The sequence below is a fragment of the Phocoena sinus genome, chromosome 11, assembly GCF_008692025.1.
Source record: "Phocoena sinus isolate mPhoSin1 chromosome 11, mPhoSin1.pri, whole genome shotgun sequence".
Taxonomy (NCBI): domain Eukaryota; kingdom Metazoa; phylum Chordata; class Mammalia; order Artiodactyla; family Phocoenidae; genus Phocoena; species Phocoena sinus.
In genome coordinates, this window is record NC_045773.1 from 82,149,760 (window position 1) to 82,173,695 (window position 23,936).

General features: G+C 41.6%; 2 protein-coding genes across 4 annotated transcripts in view; both read right to left on the bottom strand.

Annotated features, from left to right (window-relative positions):
- Positions 1–474: 474 nt before the first annotated feature.
- LOC116762380 (zinc finger protein 501-like) lies at positions 475–21,477 on the bottom strand. Of its 3 annotated transcripts, XM_032649294.1 has the most exons (6): positions 20,826–20,853; positions 13,115–13,191; positions 11,061–11,210; positions 7,102–8,179; positions 4,761–4,875; positions 475–2,210 (listed from the first exon to the last, which is right to left on the bottom strand). In XM_032649294.1, coding segments are annotated over exons 2-4 (1,011 nt in total). In that variant the 5' UTR covers positions 13,117–13,191; positions 20,826–20,853; the 3' UTR covers positions 475–2,210; positions 4,761–4,875; positions 7,102–7,320. The 3 variants fall into 3 exon arrangements, with proteins under 3 accessions (XP_032505185.1, XP_032505183.1, XP_032505184.1); XM_032649292.1 differs by lacking the exon at positions 13,115–13,191 and having other exon boundaries at positions 20,826–21,477; XM_032649293.1 differs by lacking the exon at positions 20,826–20,853 and having other exon boundaries at positions 13,115–13,500.
- Positions 475–23,936, bottom strand: part of LOC116762189 — a 70,274-nt gene continuing 46,812 nt past the window's right edge. Inside the window, 6 exon segments of the mRNA XM_032648932.1 lie at positions 475–2,210; positions 4,761–4,875; positions 11,061–11,210; positions 12,981–14,899; positions 16,079–16,149; positions 20,826–22,574. Of these exon segments, the coding sequence (XP_032504823.1) occupies positions 21,613–22,574 (962 nt within the window). The 3' untranslated portion in view covers positions 475–2,210; positions 4,761–4,875; positions 11,061–11,210; ... (1 more) ...; positions 16,079–16,149; positions 20,826–21,612.

Here is a 23,936-nt window from a genome sequence, read left to right on the forward strand (position 1 = left end):
CAAATACCGTATGCTAACACATACATACAGAATCTAAAAAAAAAAACCGGTTCTAACGAACCTAGGGGCAGGACAGGAATAAAGACGCAGACGTAGAGAACGGAGTTGAGGACACAGGGAGGGGGAAGGGTAAGCTGGGACGAAGTGAGAGAGTGGCGTGGACATATATACACCACCAAATATATACACCACCAAGATAGCTAGCTAGTGGGAAACAGCAGCATAGCACAGTGAGATCAGCTCGGTGCTTTGTGACCACCTAGAGGGGTGGGAAGGGAGGATGGGAGGGAGACAGAGGGAGGGGATATGGGGATATATGTATACGTATAGCTGACTCACTTTGTTATACAGCAGAAACTAACACACCATTGTAAAGCAATTATACTCCAATAAAGATGTTTAAAAAAAAAAAGTAAAAGGGTGTAAGTCTGGTAGAAGTGTATACCCGTTGCATCCCAGGAATCAATGTCAAAATCATTCTTAGAAAAAGTATTTAATTAGCATCATGAATTCCAAACAAAAAATAAATGTAATAAATAATATTTGGATTATCCAAGGTTGTGGTTAGTTTTAAAGACATCCCCCTACTCTCTCTACATTTACTGTAGAAAATGAAAAGCTAACTGTGCCAAAGACAGTTAAATATCCACTGAGATCTGTCACAGGAATCTGTTTTAATTCAGCTTTGCCCAAAGTGACCTGACAAAGTCTCTCTGGTAATACTCGTCTAACTGCATAAAATGATGCCAGTTAAAGTGATTTTTTGCAATTGGGTTTTTTCTTAGTGGTGACATTTGATGTTGAAAAATTCTATGTTATACCGCTACCACATATTTGACTACTGAGGTTCATTTTTGTTGTGTATCCTCTGATGTTTAGTAAGAGATGAGTTCAAGAGATTTTCCCACACCTGTCCCAGTCATAAGGCTTCTCTCCAGTGTGGACCCTGATGTTTGATAAGATCTGAACTTTTTTTTTCTTTCTTTCTTTTTGATGGGGGTGGGGAGCAGTTAAAGTGTGGAGTCCTTCTGGACTGCCAGGGAATTCCTGGTAAGATATGAACTTTGACTGAAGGCTTTCCTACATTATTTACCCTTAAAGAGCTTTCCCCCACAAGGAATCTTTGCTACGCTTTAAGAGTTGAGCTAATGCTGAAAGCGTCCCCACAGTGGTCATACATATATAACGTTTTGTTCCAGGATGGCTTTTCCAATGTATAAGATTGAGCTTTTAAGTGAAGGCCTTCCCATATTTTAATATTTATGGATTTTCTCTCTAGCATGGGTTTTCTGGTAATTAAGTGCTGGCTTCCAAACGAAGGCCTTCCCCCACTCACTACATTCATAATGGTGCTTTCCATTGTGGGTTCTTTGGCGGGTGACCAGACTCAAAACACAATGAATCCTACAGTATTATACTCTTTACACCAATAAGTTTTCTCTTCAGTATGGATTCTCTGATGTTTAGCAAGGCTATCAGAGAACTTAAAGGCTTTGCCACATTCATGACATAGATAAGGTTCCTGTCCAAAATGAATTTGCTTATGTTCAATGAGACTTGACCTCACAGAGGAGGCTTCTGACACTGAAGATATCCCCAAGGGTTCTCTGATGTCTAAGATCACTCCAGTGTCTGAAGGTTTTGCCACATTCTTTATTCTCATGAAACGCTTTTCAGGATGGCTTCTCTGTTGTTTATTGAGACTTGGGATTACACTGAAGGTCGTTCCTGGTTGAGGATCTATAGGGCTTTCTTCAAGTTTGGATGTGCTGGTGCTTGGTCAGAGATGCTGGTGTACCAGGGTTTGTCTTATGAGGGAGGGATATTTTTGGTTTAGTGACTTCCACTCGCTTTACGAGTGGCTGCTTCTTTTATTACAGTTGAAGTTGGAAATTGTGCACAAGCTGAATGCAGAATTTCCCATGCCCACAGCATCGACAGGACTGAACTTCAGGGTGAATTCTCCCAGGTATCTTAGGCCTCTTTATCGGAGTGATATTCTCCATGGCTTGAGGCAATGTAAGTTGTGCGTCCTCAAAGGAGCTCCTCTCTCACTTGGGTAAATTATTCAGAAATCCATGAGCCTGTCCAGTGTGGAGCCCCTGATGATGTCCCCACTTAGTCTTCTGAACATCTCCCTTGTTTGTTAGACTTCTTCTGGAAAACTCTGCTTTGAAACAGACTGCTTATTTAAGGCCAGGAGTCACCATCTGAAAGAACAGGTTAATCATGAAATTAGCATCTTTTCCCCAGAGGCAGAAAGAGGGAGTCAAATGTAACATACATGAAAGTAGCCTACAGAGAGAAACTACATAAAACACAACTCTATGTGTGAAAGTTCGAAGTAAGAATACATACTTGCTTTTCCATTACTTTCTGCTCTTATCTTTAGTAATTTCTTCCTTCTGCTTTCTTGGGTTTATTTTCCTGTGCTTTAAGTTCTCAAAAGGGATGTTTAGAGCATTTTTTTTTCACCTTTGCTTCTTTTCTAAATATAGCATCTATACTTTTAAATGAAATAATTTACCCTAAGGAGCCTGAAAAAGTACCGGGAACAGAATAGGTCTAAATAAATGGAAGCTACTCATTATTAGTATCATCACTAATATAAAGCAGGAGAAGTAAAACAGAAAGGACTGGTGAGGAGACTCATTTGTGCAAGAGCTCCAGTGAACATAACAATATATAAAGTAGCAGATTAAAGAAGAGGTCATCACATAACAAAGCATTTTACTATCTATTTGGAGAGATGATAAAAACCTCAAAGCTGTAAGGTGTATCAGAGAATATCTAGCCTGTCTCCTTATTTTTAAGGATGTAAAACTGAGGCCCAGCTAGGTGGCATTAGCCTAGGTAACAGGATTACTTAGAGGTAAAGATAGGTTGAGACCAAGGGCTCTTTTTTTTTTTTTTTTTTTTTTTTTTTTTTTTATGCGTTACGCGGGCCTCTCACTGTTGTGGCCTCTCCCGTTGCGGAGGACAGGCTCCGGACGCGCAGGCCCAGCAGCCATGGCTCACGGGCCCAGCCGCTCCGCGGCATGTGGGATCCTCCCAGACCGGGGCACGAACCCGTGTCCCCTGCATCGGCAGGCGGACTCTCAACCACTGCGCCACCAGGGAAGCCCCGAGACCAAGGGCTCTTGAATTTCACCTTTAAAGTTTTTACCAGCATAACACACTGGCCCACTGTGGTACATAAACAACCTTCAGATCAAAACTTTCATAATATAGCATAGTGGTTAAGAGAAAACATCGTCAAGTTGAACTTCTGGTTTCAATTCCTGGCTTTGCCGTTTCCTAGCTGTCTCTGTTCCTCAATATTTTTAGCTGTAAAATGGGAATATAGTAGTATGTATCTCATTTCATTATTTTTTATTGAGAAAAATACACATGTAAGGTACTCAGAAAAAGCCCCAGCATAGGAAGCATTCCAAAAATATTGACCAATATGGTAGATCCACTATCTCAATGGTAAATTATATTACTTTTCTTAGTTATTCACTGTCCTCTTTGTAAGCTTTATTTTTCTCCACCCTATGGATAGTAAGCTTGGTGATTTGAATTGCTTTGACTAACGAAACATAAGTGGAAATGACATATGCTCCTCCTGAATAGATGCTTTAAAAGCCATCATGTGGTCCTACCACTATTTTTCTTTTGCCATAACAGCAGCATATTCAAGCCTGGATCCTAGAGTGGTGAGAATGTGTTGCATTAGTCAGTTAACACAGGCAAAAATGAAAGTAACAGCCAAGCCTTTAATCACTTACTGCAATAGCATTAGCAAGAGGCCCAACAACAAAAAAGTGCTGGCTCCTGCAGTGTGTTATTCTTATCCATGCAACAGTGCCAGGCAGGGGTCAGGTGAATCAGCACAGGTGTGGGGACTGTGTCACTGCCAACACAGCACCAAACAAAAGGCTCCAGTCATTTTCTGGACCTGGAGGCCAGGGGAAGAAAGAGGGTAAAGGCTAGGACTGTAAAAGTACTAGTACTGAGTCAGAGTGGAGAAAAGTGTCTTGCCTTATCAGGGTGAGAGAATCTTGAAGAGTTACTCGGGCAAGACCCCCAGTAAAAAGGGCCCCAAAAGGAGGTGCCTGGGCTAAGAGTACAGATATGCCTAAAAGCATGGCTGGCCAGGTGGTCTGAGTCTTTGACTGCAACTCCCTTCAGAGGCTGCATGCGCTGGCTGTGCCTCAAAGCCTTGTGTAGGAGGGTAGCTTTACACCCATGAGGGATAAAGCCTTTGTAACTGCCTATGGTCAGGTCTGAAAAATCATACACATTGAAAACTTCCTTCTCCTCCCCCAGATGCACCATGATTTTCACATGTTATTCCCACTGTACCTTCCTTCATTCCTTTTCACGTGGCTGAAGAACTCATTCTTTCTTCAAGATTTCATCCTCCTTCAAAGCTTTTCCAACCTTCTCATAAGTACTTGTTACACTTACAATGCAAAGCATTCGGTATAAATCCAATGGCTTTATCACTGTAATTATTATTTTCTATCTACTCCTTTCTCCCTGTCCGCAAATAGACTGTAAGCCTCTGGAGAGTAGGGTGCTTTTCTCATTTATCTTTGTATTCCTAGTACCTGACACAAGGCCCAACCTAAAATAGATAATCATTAATACCTTAATCTAAGCTTATAAAGAATAACCATGTTACATCTATCCTGATATCCTAACACTCAATTCTTCAGTAAATGAAATTTCTTTTTCCAGAATGTCTGTTCCTTCAAAGTTTTCATAATACTCACCACTTACTGCTTAGGAATCACAGTTGTGCTGGTCTGGGTGGGATATGGCATCACTTCAGTGCTGATCCCAGAAGGGTGTGCTCCACCCAGACGACTCTGCCTGCAAACCACCATCCTATGAACAAACCAAGACAGTTGGGCCCAAAGAGGTAAATACTGAAAACAATGGCGATAACAACATAGACAGGGGGTGACAGGGAAGTCTCTCCAAAGCAGAGCAGGGGGAAACCACAGTGTCCTTCGATTGCCAAAGGCAGGAAAAAGTAGGGCAAAGAATTAACACCTTCAACCCAGCATAGCACAGTCAACTTCCTGGTGCTTCTTTGAGGCCCTTCACTGCCTGTAAGTATGTGCCTTACTTTCTCTAACATGCCTCATGCCCTGACTGAGGTCCTATCTCCTCAATTTGAGCTGCAGAACCATGACATTCTCCACCTTCAGGCCCCATGTCCAGGCCTAAAGTTACCTGAGTAGTGTGGTAAGCACCACCTCAATAACAGAGACTTCATGATGTGCTTTTTAACATGCGTCTGTGACCTCAGTGTTGGAGGGCACAAGTTAGCTTAGAGCTACCTGGAATCCAGTGTGCCTTATAGCTGACTTGCTTGAATTGCTGATGAGAATTCAGGGAAACTGTGCATCCTTTGCAACACAGAGTCTTACTCAGAAGTGAACACCACTTCAACTTCCCACAGAGTGTTCCCTCCTACTTGTCCATAGTGTGGACCAAAGCAATCTGCAATTTCTATCAACTGGGTGCTCACCTTGAACCTCGAATTACTAAGTTTCAGGGATCAAAAGGATTTCAGGCCCATTACCCAGGAGTAAGAAATCACTACTAAAATAGAAAAATAATAACAAAGTAATTTTAAAGTCCAGATCTCCTTTGAGTTTCATATGTGCAGAGAATACAGAGTTTGAGTTTTAGGCCTGGGGATAGTTAGGAAGTTAGGCTATAGTCTGGTGAACAGCTCTACTGGGATTTCCACAGATATAACAAAGACATTTCTCTAACTGAATTCATTAACTTTCTACCACCTCCCAAAGCTGAGCTCTCCTGGTTGATTACAGATATCAAGTTTCACATAGTCACTCAAATAGATCGCTGTGTTTTTTTTTTATTGGAGTATAGTTGCTTTACAATGTTGAGTTAGTTTCTGCTGTACAACGAAGTGAATCAGCTACATGTGTACATATATCCCCTCCTTCCCACCCCCACCCCATCCCACCCATCTAGGTCACCACAGAGCACCAAGCTGAGCTCCCTGCACTATACAGTAGGTTCCTACTAGCCATGTTTTACACCATGGCAATGCACATATGTCAATCCCAATCTCCAAATTCATCCCCCCACCCCCATGTCTACACCTCTGTTCTCTACGTCTGCATCTCTATTCTCAAACAGATCGTTGAAAGCCATCCTAAGACTAATGCCAACCCCAACTCAATAACAGTTCCCCAAGCTTGTTCCATTCTCATACCTCTTGAGTCTTTGCATATGCCACATTACACTTTGAGAAACACTGAATGCAAGGGTCGGAAGCACCTGACACTCTTTGAGAGGTTTTTGCTTTAGGAAGCTCAGTTAAGTTCTGGGGTTTATTGGATTATTAAGTCCAAAAGGCCTGGGGCTTATAATTAACCTTTTTAAAAAAATTAATCTATTTTTATGTATTTATTTGGCTGCGCTGGGTCTTGGCTGCAGCAAATGGGATCTTCGTTGCAGCATGCGGGATCTTTAGCTGGGCATTCGGACTCTTAGTTGCGGCATGTGGGATCTAGTTCCCTGACTAGGGATCGAACCTGGGCCACCTGCGTTGGGAATGCGGAGTCTTAGCCAGGCCTGGGGCTTTAACTAAGCAAGAATAGCCTTGAAGAGGGAATTCCCTGGCGGTTCAGTGGTTAGGACTCAGCCCCTTCACTGCAGAGGGCCCGAGTTTGATCCCTGGTTGGGGAACTAAGATCTGCAAGCCGCATGGCATGGTCAAAAAAAAAAGAATAACTTTGAAGAATTATTAGTTGGGATTCCTAGCCAAAAAGAGAGTATGCCTTCTGCCACGAGGTCACTAACTCATTTAACCGTCTCTAAGAGCATAGCAGTACATTAAAGCCAAAGAAATCAAGACCAATAGGTTAGTTATTTGCAGATTCAATGAGGACATGTAGTCCCTGTCTCACCAACCAACATTACTTCCAATTTCAAAATTTAATGTTTCACCTATAATACTGGTAGCAACAACAACAACAAAAGGCTTGCACATAAGAAAAGGAAAAATCATGTTTGAAATACTGAAGTTTGCTCTTACTAAACCATAACAAACTATATTATGGTATAATTTACCTTATGAGTTGTAAAACTGCATTCTCAGAAGTAGATATGATCTTAGAGACTTAAGTCAATCATTACGATGAAGGAGTCCTTTTTCATTGATTTCTCACTTCTTCAATATTCCAAGAAATGAAGTGTCAATTAAAACATTAACTTTTACCATACCCTTCCTTTGGTGACAACTTCTGATATTAAAAAAAAAAGGCCTTTGTAATATCTTCACCATGTAAGTCACTGATGACACTTTCCTTTGGCATGTATTTTCTGGTGTTTGGTAAGATTAGAGCTCCCACGGAATGCTTTCCCATACTCGTCACACTCGTACGGTTTCTCTCCAGTATGGATTCTCTGATGAAGAATAAGAGTTGAGATCTGGCTGAATGCTTTCCTGCATTCTCCACACTTATAGGGCTTTTCTCCAGAATGAATCCTCTGGTGATTAATAAGGGCTGAGTTCACATAGAAGGCCTTCCCACACTCCTTACACTCATATGGCTTCTCTCCTGTGTGGATTCTCTGATGTTTGATGAGGTCTGAGCTCACGCTGAAGGCTTTCCTACACTCATCACACTCATAAGGTTTCTCACCAGAGTGGATTCTCTGATGTTTGATGAGGTCTGAGCTCACACTAAATGCTCTGCCACATTCATAGGGTTTCTCTCCATTGTGGATTCTCTGATGTAGAATTAGGTGCGCCCTCACACTGAATGCTTTCCTATACTCATTACAAGTATAGGGTTTCTCACCAGTGTGGATTCTTTCATGCACAGTGAGGGTTGAGCGCGCATTGAAGGCTTTTCCACAGTGATCACACTCATAGGGTTTCTCTCCGGTGTGGATTCTCCGATGTCGAACAAGGCTTGAGCTCTGGGCAAACTTCTTTCCACACTCACTGCATTTATACCATCTTTCTTCTTCAGGCTTGTCCACATGCCTTTCTAACTGGTCCTCATACTGAAAAGGTTTTTCATTCTCAGGAATCTGTAAAGTATCCCTATCATATATGCTGGGGACCTTCGGGTGTGGGTCCATCCTTACAAAAATCTTTCCTTCAGGATTGACACCTTGTTCATACCTTTGGCCTTGATTCCTGAAATAAACAGACCTTTCAAATGTAATTTATTCCCTGATGCTAAAGCAATATGATGTAATAAAGACTAAACTAGGACTCTCAAACATGTTCCACAAACCCAGGACACACTGATCACACGGTGGCCAGATCAAATGTTTTTCTTCAGTCTGTACCACCACAGAACTATTGGAATGAACACCTGACTCAAATAACTATTTAAGTCTACCCTTTATAAAGGTATTTAAAGCACAAAATCTGGGATATAAGTGAGTATATAGAATAATAGATAGTTTCTACTTAAGACTTTTTATCATATTTAATTAAATTGGGAAACAAGACAGGAGTTGCAGAGATTTGCAGATAGCAGAGCAGATGAAGGAGCACAGGAATAGAGAAGGCAAAAAACCAGAAGTTCAACTGATAATGAGTTAGTTTGGGAAAAATGACAATAACATTATCGTTGTGTTTTATCACTCACACAAGTCCACACTATCTGGGTTGGAAGAGAGACATGGAGATAAAAGCTCTGTCTACTGCTACCTCTACTATTGCTGCAGCTGATGTTGATATGACAGACAGTATCTTAGCAACAGGGGTGCTTTGTCTTCTCTGGAACTGTGACAGAACAGACCCTTTATCTCTCCAAAGAAGGGTCCACTCCATCTTTATAATTCAGACCAATGTGTGGATAACTTGTTGGACTGCTCCCACTCTCTTATCCCCTGGGAACAAACTCAATTCTATCTCCAAACCTAGTAAAACTTTTGCTTCAAACTCAAATTACACAAATTATCTCCTTCTGCCTTTTTCCATCTTACAAATTGTTTTATGTCTCAATAGTGATAAGTCAACACCCCCAAACCTCTAACCTCAGCATGATAATGAGGAAAACATCAAATTTAAATTGAGTAACATTCTACAAAGAAACCTTAAAGTACTCCTCAAAACTGTCAAAGTCATCAAAAACAAGGAAAGTCTGAGAAACTGTCACAGCCAAGAGGAGCATATGGAGACATGACAATTAAATGTAATATGGTATGCTGGATGGGATCCTGGACTAGAAAAAAGAACATTAGGTAAAAATTAAGGAAGCGTGAATAAAGTATGGACTTTAATAATAATAGGCAATAGTAACTCAACAGTTGTGATAAGTATTCTATATAATGTAAGATATTAATAACAGGGGAAACTGGGGACTTCCCTGGTGATCCAGTGGTTAAGAATTCATGCTTTCAATGCAGTGGGCACAGGCTTGATCCCTGGTTGGGAAACTACGATTTTACACGCCACGTGGTGCAGCCAAAAAAAAAAAAAAAAAAGAAAGAAGCTGGGTGTGGGGGATAGAAGAACTCTGTACTACCTACACAATTTTTCTGCTAATCCAAAATGCCCAGAGATCAGAAACTATTCTAAAAATTTTATTTAAAAATTTGTCTGTCTTTGAATAGGTAATATACAATTCAAAAGTCAAAATGGTCTCAAAAGATATATAAAAAGAAGACTTGTTTCCACCCTGATCCCCCCTCAGTTTGCCACCTCCATAGGTAATCAATTTTATTAGCTTCTTGTGTCTTTCTAATATTTCTTTATAGAAACATGTACTTTTTAAGCCTCTGATTTCCTTAATCCATTTTCGAGCCCCACAAATCAGTCACAGGTTTACTTTCATATGGGCACTATACTCTCCATGGCTTACGAACTGTACCATTTCTAAGTGATGCTGTTCTATCCAGTTTCTCTGAACAGTAGCTCCTTGGCAACACTGAAAAAGGCTAACTCAGTGCACAGGTCACATGCAAATGAACGCTTGCCCAGAGTCCAGAAACATGGCTACCATGGAAGCATGCGGTGCAAGTTGCTTTGCCCTTAGCAAAACACAGAGAACGCCTAGTCCTACCCAAACCCCTTCTGGTCTGTAGCTTGCTCACACTTGAATTAGCCTTTCCTGTGGCTGCCTCAATGTGCCTTCTTTTCCCTAATATATTCCCCTCACAGCCCCAAACTGCTGATACTGACTTTAGGCAACTACAAAGGATAATAAATACAGTATTTTTTCTGGATAAATTATCTTAAGGCTACAAATATGTATAAAGTTACCTTTCTGAGCTGTTATCAGATAGCTTAAGATTTTTAATTCCAAAGAAAAGCTATCAAGAAGAAAGAGGGACATTTGCTTTCATCATTTAAACAGAAGAAAAAGGTTGGAGGCAGAGGGGAATGAGATATAGATACCAAAAGAAAGGAGTTTCTGTGAGTAGAGCATTCAGCTAAACTGATTTTTTCCTTTGAGGCAAAATGAAAATATTTCAAGAACAACTAAATAAAATTGCCAAGCGTCCGTCAGCTACTAAGGTTATCAGAACAAAGGATAAGGAGTTTCCGTGAGTAGAGCATTCAGCTAAACTGATTTTTTCCTTTGAGGCAAAATGAAAATATTTCAAGAACAACTAAATAAAATTGCCAAGCGTCCGTCAGCTACTAAGGTTATCAGAACAAAGGAGAGCTGAGGGCACACGGCCAAGAGAAAAGAAAGTCTACTCCACCTCCCCACACCCGCCTGGAAATCGGCCCCGCCAGAAGAGCGATTGGGGAACTCGGGGGTCTCTGGGGGAGTCGGCAATGCCAGTGTGGCAACGGCCCAGAGGAGAAAGAGGAGGGAAAGGACAGAAAAAGAAGCCGTGGGAAATGAGAAAGGAAAATATAGTAAAAGAGAAGGGAGGAGTGTGCAAAGAAGGCGGGGAAAAGGGAGAGGCGGCAGGGTGAGGGGAAGGAAAGGGTCGGGGCGCAAGGTAGAGGGGCAGGTGTGAGGCAACGAGGTGCGGCGCGTAGTAACCCTCTCTGCTGCTCTTCGCCCTACAGCTCACTCCAAACCCAAGGAGAATGACGCGAGAGGTCTCACCTGGAAAACCGTGACTTGGTGAATAGACAGGTCGTCTGACGCCCGCACTGGCTCGGAGAGGTGGACTTCCGCGGAACCCCGCCCCAGGCACCTGGTGGTCCGCTCTGGGATCCTGGAGGCTTCCCTCTCAGTGGTTCATGAACTGAGGACCTGAAAGGAAGAAGAGTGGAAAGGATTTTATTTACACAGAAAAAGGCATTTTAGGCTTTTTAGCTCCTTTAATCCTGCAGGGCAGACGTTACAGTCATCCTCTCATATATAAGAAATCTAAGAAGCAGACAAGTTTTCTGAGGTCGGACAACTAATAAAAGCGCCGAGGTGGAATTTGAACCTAGATCTGTTACAGTCCCAACTCCTTCCATTTGCCTCCCAGCAGAACCAGCGAATGGTATCTCAAGGCTTAGGTCTTAGAAAGTAATCCCTATATTAATTTGTAAATTTAACACTATTCCAAAAAAATACGAACCTTTTAATAAGTAGATTTTAAAGTTCACTTAGAAAACTAAACAAGCAAGACTCTGCCTGCGAAAACTGAAAAAGAAGGGCAATGAAGGGGCACTTGTCCTAAAGAATTTTAAACATATTATAAAGCCTCAATAATTAAACAGCGTGGCACTGGTGAAGGAGATAAACAAATGATTCAGAATAGAAGGTCCAGAAATAGATGCAATCACAGGCAGAAATCTAGCATATAATAAAGGTAGCCAATCAGTAAGAAAAAGATGAATAGACTTTTTAATAAATGTATGCAGAGAACTGGGTAATCATCTGGAAAAATATTAAACTGGATTCTGACCTCACTCTGTACACTGGTAAATATTTCAAATAAATAGAAGTTGTAAATGTTATAAATGAAACCATACAAGTGCCAGAGGAAAACATGGGAGAAGTCTTTTATAACTTCAGAGTAGGAAGCCCTTTCTTTCTAATTAAGAACCAAAATCCAGAGGCCATAAATGAAAAGACTGATAAATTTGACCCCGCAAAGAATCCATACTCCGGCAAGGTAAAACAAAAAAACCCACTTAAGTAGAGTGAAAAACAAATAAAAAATGGAAAATATACTTACAATTTATAGCTCAGACAACAGACAGCAAAGGGAGAACTTCTGAATAATACAAATCATGGAATTGGCAGAGCTGAACTGGATTCCCTATTGTTCCACCCTCATTTTGAACTTAACCAGATTGCTGAGCAGTCATAACCACACAGTTATGCTGATCTCATTAAACAGAAGTTTAAGAGAAAAAAAAAAGTGTCCTCAGGTCCCTTATATCCAGAACCTTCAGAAAACTACAGAATGTCAAAGTTTAACACTTAACAACTCTCCTGTAGGGAGAAGGGTCCCTGTAATTAATATTTCAATAGTGTATTCCTGGCTAGGAGCCACAGAGACAGTGGTTCTCCTTCTGCTGCCAGAGCTGACATATAATAGATCACTTCTCAACTGTGTGCAAGAAATGGGACCTAGAAAAAATTAAACACGTGAAATTATGGGGAATCACTGTATAAACAAATAAATCAGCAGAGCAGGCCAAGTCCCAGGAAGGTAAGGAGAGGAAGAAATAATTACAACGAATATCTAGATAGCATTTCTTTTGTACCAGGTAATGTTCATGTAATGTAAAAGACAGTTGCTTTTATCATCCTCATTTACAGACAAGGAAATGGAAGCACAGAGATTAAGTTATTTGGCTACTATCACAGTCTGACTTTAGACTTGCATACATAAAACGTAGGAAAAAAAAGAGAAGAATCATCACTAAGAGGCTGAAAGTTTTAAGATGACTTAATAATAATACCTCTCCTTTGCTGCCCTCTTGTCTAGGTTCATCCTACTCCCTCTTGAGGTCCTCCAGCTTAGCCACTTTCCCAAAGACCCTCTCACCTCTCCCCCCAATGCCACTCCCATTCCGAGACCTGGCATTCCTCAACAGAATAGTCAGAAACTGGACTCAGCCATTGCCAACCGAGCTGCTGGAGCCAGCTCAGAGCAGTTTTCCAGTAACAGAATCCTTGGAACCAGCAAAAGCAGCTCTTCTAAAAATGCATACATGCAGCTTTCTTGTTAATTGGAGAGCCTGCAATTCAGTAAGATTCCTCTTGAGGGCCTCCCTTTTCCGGAATACTTCTGTAAAAGAAACATTAATTTACTCAAAGAAAAAGCAGATTGCCACAGCTGTTACACTAATTACTGAGGGTAACGGGAGAAAAAAAAAGAAAAAGAAAGAAAGCCATGTCAAATAAGGGGCTAACTTTCAAAGAAGGGCTGTCAGATGACAAACTGGGATTAGCAGGCGTGGCCCTGTGCCACAGGAATCTCCTTGCCATTGCCTCGGAGCACTACTGGGAGAGGGCCTGGAGACGTGCGTCGGGAGAGAACAGCACCGCCGTTGCTGGTAGGCGGGTCTGCACACGTGTGGACGGAAAAGTTACTGCTAAAGGGGAAGGGCGATTATTTATTGCCAAGCTGAAATACAGAGGTGTATTCTGCATTCTAAAGGAAGTATGGGCATGAAACGCAGATGTGGAAGAGGAAACCTCTCCTAAATTTAGAGATCCTAATACTTCCACTCATTTGCAGTTTCTCCCTTTTGTTTGGAATGGCAAGCTAAGGGGTCTGGTGAGCATTGATTCCAAATGTACCAGGGGTACACGTTGTTAATGTGACTCAATAAATCTCTGAAGACCTCAGAAAGATAGGGGTTATAATCCCGAGAGAAGTAGTCCAAATGTGGACTCCAGCAGCACTAAATCGCGAGAAAAACCCTTCCCTGGGAGGTTGCATCTGGGCTTAGCGCCCACCGTCCCAGGACTGCCTCTCGGGGCTCATGCCAACGCTCCACCCCGTCCGACCAAGAAGGAATCCGAGGGGTTGCAGCTGAGCAACGCCCACCACGCCACCTCCCAAACGCAGAGGACCCTACTACTACAGCCCGAGCAGCAACCTGGTCCGAGAGCTCCCCGCGAGCGGAAGTCCCTCTCAGCACTTCCGGGGCGGGGCCTAGCTTGTACCCAGGCAGGCAGTTGTGGGGTCTGGGCAATACTGTCATTCCTGGGAGCTCCTCTGCCCCGAGTCTTTGAAAGACTCCTTATTCCTGCCTCACCCGTCACGAAGGTGATTTTTTGCTTCCTGATTTTACCGAGGGTAAGGATCACCCTTGAATTTTGGAATTTAAAGACACTGCAGCTGGGAAAGGGCAACATCTCCAGTGTGGGCCCTACAGGATTCCTAAAACTGACCCACAGGTCCCTAAGAGCTCTGGTCTTCATTATTAGTATTCTGAAGCCAATGCTGCACATCCTATGTGCTTTCTTCAAGATTAGGAACCAGACCTGAGAGGGCAGGACTTTCAAAAGGGCGGCGGTACTGCAAAATCCCTTGGACTACTCAGTCGTTTATTAAAGAATTTAACTCAAGACACCAGTCAGTATACTCGTTTGGACATACAAGCTGATAGAAGGAATAATTCCTAAAATGAAACACTACAAGTGGAGACAATAAGTATGAACACATCCCATGGCACAGTATGAAACAAGAACATAAAACAAGGGTCATGACTAGCCAAAAAAGAAATAGGCAAAGCCTCAGGAAGCCTGGATTCTATTTTCACCTGTACCACTAACTTAATGGGTGACCTGGTGCAAGCCACATGACCTCTCTGGACCTTCATTTACAGAATAACGGGCTGGAAACTTATCTCAAAAGTCACTTCCAGGGTTGAGAGTCCGCCTGACGATGCAGGGGACACGGGTTCGTGCCCCGGTCCGCGAAGATCCCACATGCCGCGGAGTGGATAGGCCCGTGAGCCATGGCCGCTAGGCCTGCACGTCGGAGCCTGTGTTCCGCAGCGGGAGGGGCCACATCGGTGAGAGGCCCGCGTACCGCAAAAAAAAAAAAAAAAAAAAAGTCACTTCCAAACCTAGCATTCTATAGACTGTATGAGTAAACACAACAGATCAACACAGTTATTTCTTTGCTGTATTACATAAACTGATTTTTCTAACTCTGGGATTGTTACTTTTTACACCTGTTGAAGGAAGTACCATTGAATTACAAAAGGAGACTAGTTTTTAAAAAGTCTTCTTTTACACTACTCAATTTCCTAATTAACTAAATTTCCTACTAATATTTCCCCCTACATGTGTTTCTTAAGTAGGATTAACAGAGTATGTTAAAAACTTTTTAAGTGGGGATGTGTTTTAATACTTGGCAAACTTTGACAACGTTCTGGCTTGGGGTTTCCTTGGGAAGTTGGCAGTTATTCCTGTCTAGTGGCTGTCCAAGGGACTGTTGACGGTCATGTGTTGTCCCCAAAGCTAAATCTTTGGTAAGTTGCAGGCCCCCTGCTAAAGAGATAGGCCCCAGTGTTTTACCTTGTATTTTATGTAATGAACCAAGATATAGAAGGCTAAAACTAGACTTGTACTCCTACAACATCTTCCACTTGGTATAAAGGATGGAGGCAGATTTGATGCTGAAAGCAATCTTAAAACATACAGGTATGTTGCTGTAAACTCCAAACGTTAAGGCTTTTTCTAATCTTACAAACTACAAAATATATAAACACTTAGGATTCTCATAAAGCTTGGCATAGCTAGTTTTTCTAATTGTAAAAAAAATCTAGTATTTCGTCTCTTCTTTTTCCTATTTACCTTAAATATATCTAGACCAGGGTTTCTCAACCTTGGCACTATTAAACATACGGAGCTTGATAATTCTTTTGTTGTGGGGGTTGTCCTGTGCACGCAGGATGTTTAGCAACATCTCCAGCCTTAACACTAGATGCCAGTGGTATCCCAGCCATCCACTAAAGGTACAACCGAAATTGTCTCCAGACGTTGCCAGATTTCTCCAGTTGAGAACCACCAGTCTAACTTGAGATACAAAAGCCTATTCTCAAGCACTTTTGCAACGATAAACAACAATCTTTAGAGTTTCCTATTTTCTTTCTTAACCAATAAATAACTCTGACCAAACAAATAGAAAGCTTCACATTTCAACTTTTCACACATACCCTCCTAAAGTTGAATTTTTTGGTCTTTAGTCTTAGGTACAGGCAGTTATTGATGTACAATGGAAATGGGTCTGTGCACAAAATAAGAAGAGACATATATCCTCAAAAGCAGTGTAAAATTTTCTGTATATAAAAAAATAATCCACACAATAATTCGACAAGCATTTATTAAACGCCTACTATGTGCTCAGCACTGTACTAGGCACTAAGGGGTGCAAAGATACAAATGTAAAAGTTATTATTCCTGCCCTCAAGGAGCTTACAATTTAACTTGGGAAATAAATACAAATGTGAAACTACAATACAGAATGCTAGAAAATAATTACATAACAACATATTAGTAACTGCATGGACCATAGTAAAAACTCAAAAGGATCAGTGCTGAGGCAGCACAGAATAAGGGAGGTCTCAGTGTGAGATGAAATCGTCAGGGAGAGCTCATTCAGAAGATGTAATGGAAGCTAGGCTTTGAAGGGAGTAATGAACATGAGCCGGGGCCAAAGAGAAATCTAAGCAAAAGGAAAAGCATGAGAAAGGCACAGAGGCAAGGGCTTTTAAGACAACAGTGGAAGGTCACAGGAAGTTTAACCATGATAAATCAAGGTGAATATGCTAGAGAGTAATGAAGCTGAGGCAGATTAAGTATGGAGGGCAAGGTAATGGAGAGCTTTGAACATCATTGCTCTGATAGGAATTATTTGCTGGGTGTTCTTGAGTAAAAATGAGATATCATGAAAATGGAGTTTGAGGAGGACCATCTTGGAAGCATACAAGGTGGGGATCTTGGGAGTAAGTAAACTGAAAAGAAAGAATTACAATAACCTGGGCCTCAGATGATATGGATCTGCAGAGAAGGATATGAAGGGATAGCAGAAACGTAAAAAAGTCCAGCCTCAAGGAGAAAACTGACTAAGAATTGGTACAACTTAGCAAGACTTTGGACATGAACGATGGAGACCAGAAAAAGACTAAAAGACCACTCTAAGATTGGGATAAGAAATATGAAGGGTAGTGAGTCTGTTCAGGGTAAAGATGTTAAGCAAAGATGCCTATTTAAAAGGAAAACAGGAGTTGGGGACAGAGTGATGAGTTCTGTTTTCAAATACCAAGTTGTATAGGTACCTGTGGAAAAGTTCACAGGTACCTATAGTACCTGTGGGAGACAACCCACAGGGCAGGAAATATTAAGTTGCTCAAATATAAGAAGGTAAATGTAAACAATCACAATGGTTAAATAGGAGTATAGAAAAAGTAGTGAATAAAATTAAGACATGGAGATTTTCTCAGTGGGGAGGAAGAAAAGACCAACAAAGAAAAGCTAAAAGTGAAGAAACTGACCAAAAAGGATCCCACAAGTCAAAGGAGAATTCCTGAGATGCAGGGGAAATTCCCAAGTATGAAATATAGATCTAGAAGGACAAGAACTAAGAAAAGGCATTAATATTTATCCACTGATGATTCTGAGGATATTTCAGTGGAATACAAAAGCCAACAAGGAGAAGTTTTAAGAATAGATTAATGAGGAAACGGGGTTTAATAATGGATGACATGTTTGAAAAACCATGAATGACAGAAGAATAAAATGGTAGTTGGAAATGAGCAGTAAAGTTGAAGCTTTTACACATTTTATGCTATAGATGAACTTACTGGTGTCATCCTGACTGTCCATCTGCCTGGCCTAGGGCATGGATATTTCATTTCCCTCCACAATGCTACTTTCCTTGGGGCAGTTCAGAGAGAAATGTACTTGAATCTATAAGTTACTGCTTTGTCCTCCCAGTTTTTAAAAATGTTTTACTTCTTTAAACATGTTTTCCTTGCAGAATTTAGCTTTCTAGTACTACAAAGCATCAAAAGTATCAACATTTAAAGATGATATAATTATAAACCAAAATGGCATTTTCAACCAATTTTCCAGTAACTATATGGATTTGCACTATAGTGCACATTTCCTCCCTCAGTAACCAGGAATACATTTTTTTTTTTTTTTTTTTTTTTTTGCGGTACGCGGGCCTCTCACTGTTGTGGCCTCTCCCGTCGCGGAGCACAGGCTCCAGACACACAGGCTCAGCTGCCATGGCTCACGGGCCCAGCCGCTCCGCGGCATGTGGGATCTTCCCGGACTGGGGCACGAATCCGTGTCCCCTGCATCGGCAGGCAGACTCTCAACCACTGCGCCACCAGGGAAGCCCAGGAATACATAATTTTTAAATGGCTGGCCAGGGTTAGGGTGTTCATTAGAGACACAGCAGACCAGCTGTCAGGAGCACAGGCTTGAGAATCAGACTATGTAGGTTAGAATCCCTGCTCTATCACTTACTCGTTGTGATCTTGATCAACTCATTCAGCTCTCTAAGCCTCAGTTTCCTCATCCATACAGTGGAGTATATAATATCTACCATAAGCATAAGAAATATGTAACACTGGGTTTGGCACATAGTGAGTGCTCAATAAATGTCAGCTATTATTATCTAGAGCCTCAGAACCAAGAGTAAAACTAACTGTTCCCATATGGGAATCGATCACTGCATTCTAGCACTGCCACCTTACTCAATGGAGAAAATCTTTGAAACCTAAGATGTCTCTACTAGGACTACGGTGGATCGCAACAGTTACGGAAGAACCACTTTATTACACCAGGTCCTAAAATGAAAAGCTGAGGATGGGAGAAGAAAGTACTGGTGAATAGTTCATTTCAGATTAAGAGCATAAAAACAGAATATGTAGGATAAAGGAACTTAGTGCATGTCACTCATAGTTAGGAGCAAAATAAGGTCATACAGAGTGATCAACAATATTCTAATGCTAAGAGTGAAAACAGGAGACCAAGAATGGGCTTCTACTTATGCCCCCAAAGAAACAATAGCCTTTTTCTACTGTCTTATACTACTTGGCTATCTCTATAGGTGTGCTGAATCAGCCTTGGTATATATTGTTCTTTCAAGTCATATTCTTTTCTCACATGCATCCCAGTAAAATAGTAATCTTTCTGGTCATATTTTCTTTAAATTTCTGCCAGATATTAGTAATTCTGAGATTTAAGTCTGGCTACACATTACTCTGAGTAGAGATGTTAACTGGTACATCTACAGTCATTTCAATATGGTACTCTGCTGAGAGCTTTCATTGGAATAGGAGACAACTGTTCCCCTAAACTATCAATACATGGGAGGAGTGTGTGTATACATGCACATGCACACACACACATACTCTCCCTCTGACAATGTACTCATCCTATGTAATATCTGTACACAGGTAGCATTTGCCTCAGGTAGAATTAGTATCTTAAGGACAATAAGGCACAACTAAAGTGGAGAGCAAGGATCTAGAGACAACTAGATTTATTTCTGGTTTCTTGTAATTTCAAGTACCAGGGAATTAGGAATAGTAATCTATAGGCCAAAAAGAGGGAGAGGGAGGAGGGAGGGGGGAGGGGGGAGGAGGGAGGGGGGAGGAGGGGGGAGGGAGGAGGGGGGAGGGAGGGAGGAGGGGGGAGGGAGGGAGGAGGGGGGAGGGAGGGGGGAGGGGGGAGGAGGAGGAGGGAGGGGGAGGGGGAGGGGGGAGAAGGGAAGATAAGAAAAATAAAGGATACTGAAAAGCATTGTTTTGAAGAAGTTAACCAAGGAAACCAGGATGACAAATGACAAGTGAGTACCAGTGGTTCAATGAAATAGATGTAGATAACCTTGATGTTATTAGCGGTCAATATGGGCCATACTGGGGTAAGGAAGGGATGTTACAGGGAAGGAATTTATGATCCAAAAGGTGGACCTCTATGATACCTGATTTTATAACTGATTTTTGAAAACATCAATCATAAAACAACATGATTAGAAAGTGCTGTCCCTGTTCATGATAGTCACAGTGTGAAATTTCATAATTTCTCTTGGAATTTTTATCACAATGTGTATCATTTTCTTTTGGATAGGATTAATGGAATTAATTCCAATTCTGACAGCTGATTTTGGAAACAGCCAAAAGTTACTCAATTCCAAATATGGTGAATAAGTGAGTAATCAAATGGTCAAAAATGAGATGAAATTCAAGAGTAATAGAGTTTTCTTGTATGGTCTATTAAATGGGAATCTTGAGAATGTTCCAAATTTCTAGAGGAGTGGTAGCACTTGGAATAATAGCACTACTGGAATAGCTAGAACTGCCCAATTTAAAGGACAACCCATATTTGGATTCTTCTGGAAGTTGTAGGTGTTACTTTAAACCAGCCTCATTACTTTATACAATATCCCCTGGTATACTGAAAGCTTCAAAGATGAAATATAGTGCTTGGTGATGATGAGTTTAATACTGTGTCTTTGCTGGATTACAGATGGAGTGCACCAGAATTCAGAAGAATGAGGAACTGTGAGGTGAAGTATTCAACTGATTACCGCTGTAGATATGGCAAGAAAGAGATGAAGAATGAGGGCGGTGCTGAGGCCATCTAAGGAGGTGGGTCCAGGGTAAAGACAAGAGTGTAGACCATCTAGTCAGGGGGTTTGTGCAGACCCCTGAGAGAGCGGTACCGTAATGGGCCAAAAGAGATGAGTATACATTCTTTGTAAGGATTTTTATGTCTTCTTCAAGCACCTCTGTCTCCTTTTTTTTCCCCATGTGATGCCTTAACGAGGATAGTGTAAACACCTATTTGTACCACAGTGTACAGTGGGAAGGTGGAAAGCAGAGTCAGAAGTCACCAAAAGGTACAACCATCCAAACTCAAGAGCAGCGGGGCTGAGTCTCCACTCACCTCTTTCTCTGCATCATTCCCACAACCATCACTAATGCGTCCACTTCCTCGCTGACACAGGTACTGGGACTGGGAGTGGTGAAGGATACGTATGGATGCTCAATGACTCAGTGGAGTCAGTGAAGGTGGTATATGAAGAAAAATGCTGGAGTGCTGTTAAAAATATAGCATTCTGAGTTTGCATGGGAATATGGATTTCCACTATCAGGAGCATTAGAATAAAATAAAATGCACACTTAAGCATAAATACATGAGATGTCTGTAAAAATTTCCCTAGAACTAGGATCTTAGAAAGCTAAATATAAGTCTCACACAGAGGCTGCTTCAAACTCTAAAGCAGCTTCTTAGGTCAGATTAGGAGCACAAGTGCACCTTTAGGGGAATAAATGGGAGAAGGGATCACAGATGGGAAGAAACAGAGGAACTAGGAGGAGTAGCCTCTCTCAAACCTATAGCTACTCACCAAAAAGACAAAGTTAAGTGCCTCAAGCCACGACAAGCAACTTGCTCTAATGCTATTTTAAGTTTCTAAAGGATACCTTAGGCCATCGGGAGCTCCACTCCATCAGACACCTCCCAAGATAGTCAAGCTAATCAACCTGCATCAAGGCACTGTGCCCAAACTACTGAAGAGCTATACTAACTTTGTCACCACTATCAATTCTGACCCTAGATAAGGTTGTAATGATGCTGAACTTTCTGCCTTTTTGTTACACTGAAAGACCTCTCACTAGCACATGGTTCCTCTAATGCTGAATAATGCCCAATCTATGACTAAAGTTTTTTCCTAAACTCCCGTGGATTCAGACTTTTCTCCACTGTGGATTCTCTGATGTCGAATTAGACTTGACCTCTGAATAAAGGCTTTCCCACACTCATTACATTGATAGGGCTTCTCCCCTGTGTGAATTCTCAGATGCTGAATGAGGCCAGTGTTCCCATTGAAAGCTTTCCCACATTCTTTACATTTATAGGGTCTTTCTCCAGTGTGGATTCTCTGATGTTCAATAAGGCCTGACTTTTGACTGAAGGCCCTCCCACACTCATTGCATTTGTAGGGTTTCTCCCCAGTGTGGCTTCTCTGATGGCCAATAAGATGTGAGCTCCGCCTGAAGGTTTTCCCACACTCATCACACTCATAGGGCTTCTCCCCAGTGTGGATTCTCTGATGTCCGATGAGGTGTGAGCTATGACTGAAAGCTTTCCCACACTCATTACATTCATAGGGTCTCTCCCCACTGTGGATTCTCTGGTGCAGAATAAGGCCCGCACTCTGACTGAAAGCCTTCCCACACTGATTGCACTGATACGGCTTCTCCCCAGTATGGATTCTCTGGTGCAGGATCAGGCCTGTGTTTTGACTGAAGGCTTTACCACACTCCTTACAGTGGTAGCGTTTTACTTTGTTGTGGATATCCTGATGGGAAAGAAGGGCTGACCTGTAACTGAAGGCTTTACCACACACATTACACTGATAGGGTTTCTCCCCAGTGTGGATTCTCCAGTGGCGAACAAGACCTGAACTCTGAGCAAAGCTCTTCCCACATTCATCACATTTATGTCGTCTCTCTTGGGTGGGATTTCCCCGCTGCCTCTCTAATGTGCCCAGAAGGTCTCGGGCTTCTCCATGCTCAAGACCCCCGATAACATCCCCGTTGCATTTGGCAGCTGTCTCTCCATGTGGTTGGATTCCAGTAGATATTACCTGTTTTGAAGCTAATTCCCTGTTCTCATTCCTGGTCTCACCACCTGGAATAAAAATGTAATAAACATCAAGCCAACGTCACTTCCTATTCTCTATGTTAGGAGAAAGAAATCAAAGATGGGGGAAAGGAATATACACTTGGAACAGCTACAAGTAAACGCAAAGCTCCCACCTGTCTCTGAAATGCCTTCGTTAATATGGGGAGAAAGGAGCAGGGTCAAACAGAAGTACCACACACCAACTGGGGAAGAACTGCCATCAAAAAATAGGGTTGATGGGGCTTCCCTGGTGGCGCAGTGGTTGAGAGTTTGCCTGCCGATGCAGGGGACATGGGTTCATGCCCTGGTCCGGGAGGATCCCACGTGCCGCAGAGCGGATGGGCCCGTGAGCCATGGCTGTTGAGCCTGCGCGTCTGCAGCCTGTGCTCCGCAATGGGAGAGGCCACAACAGTGAGAGGCCCGCATACCGCAAAAAAAAAAAAAAAAAAATAGGGTTGATGGAAGGAGGACTAAAGTAGAAAGGGATCAATTGCGAAGAAGTGGAAGTTGGGGAGTGGGAAGGAATATGGAACTACGAAAAGATCTAATGAGTGGAAAAGGAATGAAAAAGTCCCAGTCATTAAAAGGGAGGAGCACAATAGGTCTAAGTGAGAGAATCTATGTGAACTCAGAGAGCACTAAAAGATTTCAATTTCCAACTGGCAAAGAGACCAATACCCAGTTACAAACTGTAAGGTAAGTCCTAGATTAGAGAATAAAAGTGCCCTTTTATTTTTTAAAATTTATTTATTTATCCTGGTTATTTTATTTCTATTTATTTTTTTAATTGAAGTATAGTTGGTTTACAATATCGTGTTAGTTTTGGGTGTACAGTAAAGTGATTCAGTTACACATATATATGTATATATCTTTATTCTTTTTTAAAATTCTTTTCCATTATAGGTTATTATAAGATATTGAATATAATAGTTGCTGTGCTATAAATCCTTGTTGTTTATCTATTTTATATATGGTAGTGTGTATCTTAATCCCATACTCCTAATTTATCCCTCTCCCAACCTTCCCCTTTGGTAACCATAAGTTTGTTTTCTGTGTCTGTGAGTCTATTTCTGTTTTGTAAATAAGTTCATTTGTACTATATTTTAGATTCCACTATCTTTTAGATTCTCTGTCTGTCTTACTTCACTTAGTATGATAATCTCTAGGTCCATCCATGTTGCTGCAAATGGCATTATTTCATTCTTTTTTACGGCTTAGTAATATTCCATTGTGTTGATATATATATATATATATATATATATATATATATATATGTATATATATACACACATACATACACACACACCACATCGTCTTTATCCATTCATCTGCTGATGGACACTTAGTTTGCTTCCATGTCTTGGCTAT

What these genes read in the sequence shown, in the direction of transcription:
- LOC116762380 (XM_032649292.1), bottom strand. Translation starts at nt 20,854, where the DNA reads ATGGTTGTGGGAATGATGCAGAGAAAGAG. An exon ending in GGAATGATGCAGAGAAAGAG is followed by an intron (nt 11,211 to 20,825) that starts GTGAGTGGAGAC and finishes TCTTCCTTTCAG; the next exon opens with GTCCTCAGTTCATGAACCAC. An exon ending in ACCAAGTCACGGTTTTCCAG is followed by an intron (nt 8,180 to 11,060) that starts GTGAGACCTCTC and finishes TGTTTATTTCAG; the next exon opens with GAATCAAGGCCAAAGGTATG.